We start from the raw sequence: 12,051 nt of genomic DNA, 5'->3' as shown, positions 1-12,051 counted from the left end.
GATGTATACGGTATGTATGTATATGATATGTGTCATATATTATGTATATATGGTATATACATATGTGTTGTATATATGTATATGATGTACACATTGTATATGTTGTATATTATATGCTGTATATATGCTATATGTGTGTGATGTATATGGTGTGTATATATGTTGCATGTGCATTTGCTGTATATATGCTATATGTATGTGATGTATATGGTGTGTATATATGTTGCATGTGCATATGCTGTATATATATGTGTGTAATGTATATGTTGTATGTATATATGTTGCATGTGCATTTACTGTATATATGCTATATGTATGTGATGTATATGGTGTGTATATATGTTGCATGTGCATATGCTGTATATATATGTGTGTGATGTATATGTTGTATGTATATATGTTGCATGTGCATTTGCTGTATATATGCTTATGTATGTGATGTATATGTTGTGTATATATGTTGCATGTGCATATGCTGCATATATGCTATATGTATGTGATGTATATGTTGTGTATATATGTTGCATGTGTTGATATGTTGCATATGCATATATTGTGTGTGTATATATTGTATGTTTATATGCTGCATGTGTACATGGTGTATGTGCATATGATATCTGTGTATATGATGTATATGCTTAGGATGCATGTGCATATGATATATATATGTTGTATATTTTAAAATATTTAATGTATGAGTGCTCTGCTGCATATACATCCACACGCCGGAAGAGGGCATCAGATCCCCTAATAGATGGTTGTGAGCCACCACATGGTTACTGAGAATTGAACTCAGGACCTCCAGAAGACCAGGCAGTGCTCCTAACCTCCGAGCCATCTCTCCAGCTCTTCTGTCTGTGTTGGAATCCTGCTGAAACTGGTTCTATTGTTAGTGAAGGAATGCTGTAGCCAGAGGGCAGAGGTACCTGGCAGAGGGGGTGAGGGCAAGCAGGCAGCAAAGGTTTCCTTCTCCCGTGTCCTTTTATCTGATCTGCCACCAGAAGGTGCTTGTCACCCTCGGGGTCTTCCCGCTTTAATAATCTGATCAAGGAAATCCCTGGCAGGAATGACCAGCTGTTTTCATTTTAGTTGATTCCAAGCTGCCTTAAGGTTACTATGGCGATGAAACACAACTGAACGCAACTTGGGGAGGCGAGGGTTTATTTGTCTCACACTTCCACATTATCACTGAGGGAAGTCAGGGCAGGAACTCAGACAGAGCAGGAACCTGGAGGCAGGAGCTGATGCAGAGGCCATGGAGGGGTGCTGCTTACTGGCTTGCTCCTCAGGGCTTGCCCAGTTTGCTTTCTTACAGAACCCAGGATCACCAGCCCAGGGATGGAGCCACTCAAAGTGAGCTGGGCCCTCCCTCACCAATGACTAAGTAAGAAAATACTCTACGGGCTTGCCTAAAACGCGATCAAATAAAGGCATCTTTTTCAACTGAGGCTCCCTCCTCTCTGACGACTCTAGCTTGTGTCGAGTTGACATCAAACCAGCCAGCACACAGGTCTAGCCGAGTAGACAGCCAGCATTAACCACTGGAGTTTTAGAAGGTGATTCTGTCCGGGAGGACTGACTCAAAACCCACAGATCCACAACCCTACATCTGTGCTGGGAGTGCCCTGTGAGAAAAGAATTTTGTTTGGATTTATTTCCCATCCTCTGATGCACACACACGCGTTACCTACAAGTCCAAAGGAGTTGCCATCTCCTGCTCACTTGGTCCAGTCAGCACTTGGTCCAGTCAATAGAGTGGATAAGTATAATGTTATGTAGAGGAAGCAACCCAACACAATCCCTTTGCACTACTTCCTGTCATGGGGCTGGACTGTTATCATACCCTTGACCTAGCACTGTGAAGGTATACCGCTGGTCTTCTCAACTGAAAGTGAAATCGCTTTTGATGGTCCTTATGAATACATATTGATAGGGAGTTGGGGATTTAGCTCAGCGGTAGAGCGCTTGCCTAGCATGCACAAGGCCCTGGGTTCGGTCCCCAGCTCCGAAAAAAAGAAAAAAAAAAACCAATGAATACATATTGAGTAAAAAGCATTTGCCAGATCCGTAGCTGCATGGCAGTTACTGGCAGACGTATTAATCTGCTCAGCGAGGAAAACACACCAGGCACAGGCCCAGTTGAATCACTACCTGGTTAATGTCTCTGACAGTCATTCTCTGCCACTGACCTGACCCCTTCACAGGTCAAATGGGAGAATTAAAGCCACTGCCCCTGCGTCTTTCAAGTCCCTGATAGTGACACTAATCTGCAGTTCCTCCAGGGATTCGACATTGATTTTGGTTCACCGTTCCCCCTGGAAGCAGCAACTCCCAGGGGCTCCCGTTTAGCATTTCCGACCATAAAGGCGCTCGGTATACAGGATCCCGGAAACAATGTGGGGATTCTGTCAAATTCTAAGTACTAATTTTTGTAATATTTGTACTAATCATATATTCCGGGATTGGAGAATTTACCACACAGGATTAGTTACTGTGGTAAACTACGGTAGCTACTGTGAGCTAGACGTTAGTTAAAACTCCGTCAGTTGCCCGACCTCCACACACCCCTACTTTAACTGGAGGGTCACAGGATTCTTAGGGTCTCCTGGAGTCAGCATCAATTCAGAACCAGTCTCCAATAGACTCTGGAAAGTCAAATTGTTTTCATGTCCCTGTGGTATAGTTATCCTAATAGAAAACTGTATATTCCTCCAGGGAAGGGTGGCAGAAAGGCTGATAGTCAAACACTTGGGTATTGTAACATGTTTCCTCCTTAAAGAGACTTGTGGATCAGTGAACTGAATCAAGTCTGGGAATTGGTTGATGGACTTGATCCCCTGCTGTTGTGATCCAATATAGCCTCTCTTTTATTCCTCTCTTTTATTTGTTTTAGGATTTCTTTTTATTTATTTAATGTATGTGAGCACACTGTCGCTCTCTTCAGACACAGCAGAAGAGGGCATCAGATCTCTTTACAGATGGTTGTGAGCCACCATGTGGTTGCTGGGATTTGAACTCAGGACCTCTGGAAGAGCAGTCAGTGCTCTTAACCACTGAGCCATCTCTCTACCCCTGACTTAAGAGTTTCTTATCTGTTTAACTCTTGGAAACACCATGCTTGATCAGCCAGCCATATGACATACCTGTATAACCTTCCCTTTGCCAAGCACTATGAGCAGGGTGGCCATATACAGGGCTCTGCCCCTGCTGCTCTGGGGTACAAGTGGACCCATTAAACTGTATTGATTTATTCTTTTGTTTGCTTGTTTTGGCCAAGTTTTTCAGTTAGCAGTCCATTTAACACACATTGGAATGGTCTTACTGGGGGAGGGGAAAAGGTAGGTTCTTTTTTTTTTTTTTTTTAAAAGATTTATTTATTTATTATATATAAGTACACTGTAGCTGTCTTCAGATACACCAGAAGAGGGCATCAGAACTCTTTACAGATGGTTGTGAGCCACCATGTGGTTGCTGGGAATTGAACTCGTGACCTCTGGAAGAGCAGTCAGGTGCTCTTAACCACTGAGCCATCTCTCCAGCCCCCGAAAAGGTAGGTTCTTGTAGTAAATGTCAGAAAAGCAAAATATGGGCAACATTCATCTGCTTTCTGGGGTTTCTGGGTAAATAGAACTTTCCCCAGGCCTCTGTTTGTATACATACATACATACATACATACATACATACATACATACATACATATTGGAGTCACTACTACATATACTGCATATATAGTATATGGTATTTCACATATAAGATATGACATACTATAACATGTAATATGTAACAATATATTATAGAATGACACAATATATAAATGATATATTATATACCATAATATATGCTATGTAATATAGTTTATATGACATACAGTATACTATATGTCATACACAGTATATAGTACACATATTGCATATTAAAGGGACATATATGTCATATACAGTATATAATATACAAACTCAGAGATTAATGGGTAGTCTTGTGGGAGCCTCAAAGAGATAAAGACAGACAGTGGCCTGGCTTGTGAGGTTTCAGAACGAAGTTTGGGAGTCCCTCAGGGATTCTTTTGGGCCATGTGTGGGATGCCTTGCACCAAGAATCTGTGGTAATCTGGTTAGCTAGGACTGAAGAGTCAGCTGCGGTTAACAACAGACCAGCACCCATTGGGGTAGGAGTGTTTCATTAGTGGGATGGTCGGTACCCGTGAGCTGAGGGAAAGAGACAAGCACTATAGTGAGTTTGGGGACATCCTGGGATAGCTGAGGCCTTGTCTCAAAGTAAAGAGGTAAGTGATATACTCAAACAGACAGACAGACAGACAGACCCACAACTCCACCAACTTTCCCTTTTCTCCAGAGGGGTTCTCCCCAGGGCAGAATTTCTGTGTGGCTGAGGACGACTTTGAACTTATGACCTCGAACGTCTTTCTGATCCTCCTGCTCCCACCTCCCAAGTGCTGGGAGGTCAGGTTTTATGGGCTGGAACCCGGGCTTTGTGCGGGCTTGGCGGGTGCTCTACGGCTGAGCCACACGCTCGATAGTGGCTCTGACACGCAGTTGTCTTGTGGTTTTCAGATGGGCCTTTCCATCTATTCTTCAACTGTTGGCAGTGGCCACTTCATGGGCCTGGCTGGCATAGGCGCAGCTTCTGGAATTGCTGTTGGGGCCTTCGAATGGAATGTGAGTAGTATCTTCTTACCAACTTATCTCTACTTGGGCATTGCGCAAATGACTCGGAAGCTCGAAAACCTGATGTTTAGCCTCTAGTGACTGTTAAAGATGCCTTGGAAAGTATAGATTGAGGGAGTCAAGTCTTTGGGAGTTCCTTTTCTCTTCTTAAGATTTATATATTTATTTTATGTTTATGAGTACACTGTCATCATCTTCAGACACACCAGAAGAGGGCATCAGATCCCATTACAGATGGTTGTGAGCCACCATGTGGTTGCTGGGATTTGAACTCAGGACCTCTGGAAGAGCAGTCAGTGCTCTAACCACTGAGCCATCTCTCCAGCCCTAAAGAATACTTCTACAGAGTCCAAACTTAATAAAATGTCTTTTCTTTCCCACCTTGTCTCTTTCTCTCTCCACTTTACCTTTTTCTTTCCTCCCTTCTCCTCTCCTCTTCCCTTCCCTCTCCCCTTCTTCCTCCTCCTCCCCCTGCTTTTCCCTCTCTTTCTTCTATTTCTTTGAGCGAGTGCCTTACTATGTGGTCCTGGCTGGCCTGGGACTCACTACATAGATGAGTTAGCAGAAGACATTAATTCCCTGCTCAAACCTGTGGCCGTCCTCCTGCCTCTGTCTCCTGGGTGATGGGATTACATATGTGTTTCACCGTATCTAGGTTCTTTTCTTTGTCTAGGCTATTTTTAAATTGATTCATAAGACACTGTAATTCTTATCCAGGAGTAGGAAAACAACATGCTAAAAGGTAACTTGGAAAGGAACTCCCTAAGTTAATAAACTTTCAAGGGTAATGTGCCTGAAAGCTAGGTGTTTTAGTGTTGAAAGGTCTGTGTTTGGGTTTGTATTTGTTTTTTTTTTTTTTTAAGGTTTATTTTTATTTATATGAATACACTGTCACTGTCTTCAGACACACCAGAAGAGGGCATCGGATCCCATTACAGATGGTTGTGAGCCACCATGTGGTTGCTGGGAATTGAACTCAGGACCTCTGGAAGAGCAGTCAGTGCTCTTAACCACTGAGCCATCTCTCCAGCCCCCTGGGTTTGTATTTGTAAGTGCCCGTTAGTGACATCTCATCAGGTCTGAGGCACACAGGAACAGAACCTGAGTCTCTCTTAAGAGCTTGACCCACACGGGCCCCTGATTTAATTCTTCTGCGTTCTCTTGGTTTTAGACTGTATTTATGCTCTTCATGCTTGGCTGGATATTCGTTCCTATCTACAGCAAGGCTGGGGTAAGTTCATCATAGTTACTCTATAGTTTACGATATGTTTTTTTAAAAAAATAAATATTGCATGTGCGGTACATGAATGTCATGAAGGATACATTACACTTGGTCAGTCTTTTGATCCTGGGACAGACTTCCCTAAATCTGCAGATACCTGAAATGTCTTGGGTCGACAGGCACAACTATCTGTTTACTCAGGAACTCATCTTTTAAGGAAAATATCTCAAGACATTATAAAAAATAAGGCGTGAAGAAGCGAAAGGACTAGAAGCGTTACTGACTAGAAGACTTAGTGACCGAAAATGCTATTTCTTTCCATCTGGCTGATTCACAGGATAAAATTCCATACAAGAGGCAAGCGGCAGGGGTTGGGGATTTAGCTCAGTGGTAGAGCGCTTGCCTAGGAAGCGCAAGGCCCTGGGTTCGGTCCCCAGCTCCGGGGAAAAAAAAAAAAAAGAGGCAAGTGGGGCTCTGTGAGAAACTTGACATACTTGTTCTAAAGTCAAAGGTGTAAGACTAGTGAAGGCGTTGTCTTGACTAAATGTTGACATTCATTAGAAAGCATCAACAAAACCATATTCTATCAATTCAGGGATAAACACACTGTTGTGATTTAGATAAGTATCCTTTAGAGGCCTATTAAGGGTTTAGTCTCCATACCGTGATGCTACTGGGAGGTGGTAAAAGCTTTAGAGATGCAGGGTGGGGAGTCTTCTAGTCATTGACCTTGAATGGGATGTTAGGGCCCCAATCCAATCCTCCCTTTTAAAATTCTGTCCATGGAAGCGAATAGCTTCCTCTAGTACACTCTCTTGCTATGATGCTACCACAGGGGTCAAAGCAAATCGTCCAACTGGCCATGGATCATGAACCAAAATAAATACCTACGGTATTGGTTATGGTAATAAAAAGGTGGTTATAATGCAGACATTACTGTGCTGGAAAGGGGAAACACCCGGAGCCAATTGCATCTTCCCTTGCAAAATGTTCATTGCAGTGAGTCATTGGTCTGGTATAAGGTCTGTCAGAGGTCAGCTTTGTCAGTGAGTTCAGCTGTCCAGGGAGGAGATGTAGGGTGGTGTAAAGCGGGCACACATTCACACACACACACGCGGTGGATGAAGCAAGGCTCCAACCCCTTTAGTTCTTCCCTTAGTCCTTATATACCTAGATGAAATCTCTCATGCAGGGGAAAAAAAAACCCACATTACAATCACTTCTCAATCATGAGTTTCGATTACACATAACGATCGCAAGTTTCACATTCTTAAAAGCAAGTTATTCTGAATCCCACGCCCGGCTACTTAGCTTCTCCTGTGGTTCCTTCCCACAAGACATCTACATCTTGACAGAACAGTTTTTCTATTACAGAGTGACAGGATTCGACCAAGCCAGATGCTTTCAACAACTGCTTTCTCTTATACTGAGGGGTAGCAGTTTGCAGTCGCCAGAAAGGAGATAGACATCATGTTATTCTAACTCAACACAATTCTTCATCTAATGCGTTTACCACCTACCTATTCTTACATTGTCTTCACAGTACAGCGAATGTATAATTATCTAGAGAACCTTAGGTCCAAGATCTTTAACTTTCCTTGGGACGACAGAAAAAGAATCTATCCTAAGTCTGCATACTGCTCTTAACAGTGGTGACTGAGGGCTGGAGAGATGGCTCAGAGGTTGAGAGCACCCGACTGCTCTTCCAAAGGTCATGAGTTCAATTCCCAGCAACCACATGGTGGCTCACAACCATCTGTAAAGAGATCCGATGCCCTCTTCTGGTGTGTCTGAAGACAGCTACAGTGTACATATATATAATAAATAAATACATCTTTAAAAAAAAAAAAACAGTGGTGACTGAAACTCAGTTACTGTCTTTGATCACTAGCCTGTCTCCTGCAGATGAAACTCGCAGCTCTTTGAAACAGGCCCACTTTGTTCTTGCTCTCTGACCATAGCAGAGCTTTTGTTTAATAACTAAGAACACATTTGTGCCCTACGTTTTCTGCTACAAAGCACCTGGCAAAACTCCCTGACCTGATTTAATTAATCATAAAAAAGCACCTTAACCTAAATTTTGAAACCATACATATCTTTACTTTTTTTTTTTTCTACAAAGTCTTCAGCTAAATTATGAATCTATCTGAGTGGTAATGCCTTTTGGGAAATAGCCACCATTGTTACGTATTGTGATTTTATTGTCTAGTGGGGAATTAGAAACCACTCGTATGATATTCCTACTGGACAAAAAACCAGGGTGACCAAGTCAGCAACAAACGCATAAGAGTGGCAAGAGGCCTCAGGAAACAGGACCGGCCTGGGCTTTGCCTCTCTGAGGTAAACTCACTGGGGCTTGCTCCCACCCCCCCACTCCCCCCCCCCCCCCGGAGCTGGGGACCGAACCCAGGGCCTTGCGCTTGCTAAGCAAGCGCTTTACCACTGAGCTAAATCCCCAACCCTCACTGGGGCTTTTTGCTGACTGCTGACTGGTTCTCCTCAGATCACAATACTAGCTACTGACTGCAGTTCCATCTCCCTGCGTGTCTACCTCCGAGGTCTCTGGCTTCCGTCACACCATCAGTACTGGATCCTCACCGGAACTCCTCCGGGTTATCCATTGGAGATCCTGCAGCTCTAGATCAGTGGGACTGGCCCTTTCGCACGCTCCAACAAGTCCCAGATGATGTAGATTTCAGGGTGGGCCAACTTAAAGCCCTGGATCTGTGATAGCTGAGCTGGTCAGCCTGCTGGGCTCTCCCGCATCTGTATCACCAGGGCCAGCCCTTCAGCCGCACCAGCTAGGCTACCCAATGCTGCCATTGGCTGGAGGCAAGGTCAGCTCTCCCACCCTCATACCCTCAGGGCTGACTCACTGGTGCCCAGATTCAGGGCCCACTGCGTTGGGAGACTTTTCATGACTGGTTTTATTTCACTAGGGGCTTGGAGTCTGTTTAAGTCGTTTATCTGATCCTGATTTAACGTTGATAAGCCATTTTTATGAATATATATGGATATATAAATATATTCATTTATTTTAGGTTTTCCAGTTAGATGGAGTATGTATTTCTAAATTATGTCTTTACGATTCTCTGGATTCCCCCAGTGTCTGTGGTACTGTCACCCTTTGCGTCTGCAATTTTATCAATTTTTCTCTTTACATCTTTTAGTTAACTTGGCTAAGCGTTTGCCACTCTTATTAATTTTTCGTAGAGAACTGACTCTTCGTTTTGATTCTTTGTATTTTTTTAAAAAATTCAATTTAATTGGTTTAACCCCCGAGTTTGATTATTTCTTGCTGACTACTCCTTTGTTATTCCTTCTTTTTGTTCTAGAGTGTTCAGGCATGCTGTCAGGTTGCCAACATGAGATTTCCCCATTTCCTTAACTCTTTTTTTTTTTAAACTTTTTTTTATTCATTCATTATATATAAGTACACTGTAGCTGTCTTCAGACACACCAGAAGAGGGCATCGGATCTCTTTACAGATGGCTGTGAGCCACCATGTGGTTGCTGGGATTTGAACTCAGGACCTCTGGAAGAGCAGTCAGTGCTCTTAACCACTGAGCCATCTCTCTAGCCCATTCAGAGATAGAGATAGCCCACGGGTCCCAGAGATAGGAGGGGCCCAGAGACAATCTACCACAAGGAACCACTGGGAAAAGAAACGGAGTCATGGGGGGGGGGGGCAGACAGGAATGAGGTACGGGTTAGGCCTTGGTTGGGAAAGACAAGGCACAGAAGAGTAAACAGGTTTGAATTGCCTGACTCGAGGAACGTCATCAGGTTTCTGTTTCTGGTTGTCTAGTACCTGCTCTTCAGAGGAATACAGCAGGGGACGGTTGTCTCCAGGGGGCACAGGCTGGGTGGAGGAGCCAGGCTCTGCCCTGGTAACTTACTGTCCAATGCTTGCTCTAACTCGGCCCTGGAGGAGGCCAGCCTCTTCCCAACCAGAAAGATTTAGAAACCATTTTTTATTCAAATTTTTGTTGTTGTTATATGCGTTTGAGTGTTTTGCCTGGATGTAGGTATACCGTATGCATGCCTGGTGCCCGGAGAGACTAGAAAAAGGCGTTGGTTCCCTGGAACTTGATTCACAGATGGCCGTGAGCCGTGTTGGTGACGAGAACCAGACCCAAGTCCTCTTGTAAGGACAATGGGTGTTCTCTACCACTGAGCCATCTCTCCAGCCACTGGAAAGATCACTTTTTTCCCTCCATCTTTATTAAATTGAATATTTCTTTTTTTTTTTTTTTTGGTTCTTTTTTTCGGAGCTGGGGACCGAACCCAGGGCCTTGCGCTTCCTAGGTAAGCGCTCTACCACTGAGCTAAATCCCCAGCCCCAAATTGAATATTTCTTATTTACATTTCAATTGTTATTCCCTTTCCCGGTTTCCAGGCCAACATCCCCCAACCCTTCCCCCTCCCCTTCTTTATGGGTGTTCCCCTCCCAATCCTCCCCCCATCGCCGCCCTCCACCCAAGAATCCCGTTCACTGGGGGTTCAGTCTTGGCAGGACCCAGGGCTTCCCCTTCCACTGGTGCTCTTACTAGGATATTCATTGCTACCTATGAGGTCAGAGTCCAGGGTCAGTCCATGTATAGTCTTTGGGTAGTGGCTTAGTCCCTGGAAGCTCTGGTTGCTTGGCATTGTTGTTCATATGGGGTTTCAAACCCCTTCAAGCTCTTCCAGTCCTTTCTCTGATTCCTTCAACTGGGGTCCCGTTCTCAGTTCAGTGGTCTGCTGCTGGCATTTGCCTCTGTATTTGCTGTATTCTGGCTGTGTCTCTCAGGAGCGATCTACATCTGGTTCCTGTCAGCCTGCACTTCTTTGCTTCATCCATCTTATCTAGTTTGGTGGCTGTATATGTATGGACCACATGTGGGGCAGGCTCTGAATGGGTGTTCCTTCAGTCTCTGCTCTAAACTTTGCCTCCCTATTCCCTCCCAAGGGTATTGGAAAGATCACTTTTAAAGATGCCAAAACGTCATAAAATGTCTGCAGCGTACACTGGGATGGCTAAGAGACAAGCTGAAGTGCCTGCTGTGACATACGCCTGTGGCAATACCAGATCACTGTAGCTCCACACAGCATGAGGGACAATAGTTAATCTGTTGTTTAAGCCACCTAAGCCAGCGCTTCTCAACCTGTGGGTCACAACCCTTGGCGGGTGTGTGTGTGTGTGTGTGTGTGTGTGTGTGTGTGTGTGTCAAATGACCCTTTCACAGGGGTCGCCTAAGACCACTGGAAAACACAGACATTTCCATTATGATTCATAACAGTGGAAAAATTACAATTATGAGGTAGCAACGAAAATAATTTCATGGTTGGGGGGGTCACCACAAGGAACTGTATTAAAGGGTCTCAGCATTAGGAAGGTTGAGGACCACTGCCCTAAACCGTTCTCTCTTGTTATGGGAGCCCAAGAAATCAACTTAGAAACAGCATGAGGATTTCTGGAACCTTGCTGGGAGAATGATTGTCATGTGGCAGAGTATGACACAGGGTCAAAGAAAGGCCAAGAGAATGAAGCCTACGCCAGCTTAGACAAAGGTCTCCAGGCCCTGTGAGGACCTCAGATGAGAACTTTTGAAGCTGGTTGACTTAGTTAGGGTTTCATTGCCGTGAGGAGACACCATGACCAAGACAACTCTTACAAAGGGCAGCATTTAATTGGGGCTGGCTTACAGGTTCAGAGATTCAATCCATTATCACCAAGGCAGGAAGCATGGCAGCATCCAGGCAGGCATTGTGTAGAAGGGGCTGAGAGTTCTACATCTCGTTCCAAAGGTGACCAGAAGAAGACTGACTTCCAGGCAGCTAGGAGAATGGTCTCAAAGACCACCCCCAAAGTGATACACTTCCTCCACCAAGGCCACACCTCCGAATTGTGCCACTCCCTGGGCCAAGTGTATTCAAACCACCACACAGGTGGAGTTTGAGTTGGAGCTCACAATAGACAAGGTAGACAAGAGCACAGAAACTAGCCAGGGAAAAGAGAGGCAATATCCTCTTCCTGATTCACTTCTCTTGAGCTAGGAGCTGTTGAGGTCAAGTGGCATTGTGATCACTGAGGACATGGCCCCTGTGCTTGTGGGTCACACATCCAGGATGATGTAAGGGACACCATCTGACCTGAGTGTT

General features: G+C 44.5%; 1 protein-coding gene across 2 annotated transcripts in view; it reads left to right on the top strand.

Annotated features, from left to right (window-relative positions):
- Positions 1-12,051, top strand: part of Slc5a1l1 (solute carrier family 5 member 1 like 1) — a 50,085-nt gene that overhangs the window by 4,005 nt on the left and 34,029 nt on the right. For both annotated transcript variants that reach the window (NM_001434733.1, NM_001127556.1), the window contains 2 exon segments: positions 4,572-4,676; positions 5,857-5,916. In NM_001434733.1, the coding sequence (NP_001421662.1) occupies positions 4,572-4,676; positions 5,857-5,916 (165 nt within the window).

Source organism: Rattus norvegicus, chromosome 20 (assembly GCF_021556685.1).
Source record: "Rattus norvegicus strain SHRSP/BbbUtx chromosome 20, alternate assembly SHRSP_T2T, whole genome shotgun sequence".
NCBI classification, from domain to species: domain Eukaryota; kingdom Metazoa; phylum Chordata; class Mammalia; order Rodentia; family Muridae; genus Rattus; species Rattus norvegicus.
This window is presented reverse-complemented; position numbering and strand designations above follow the sequence as displayed.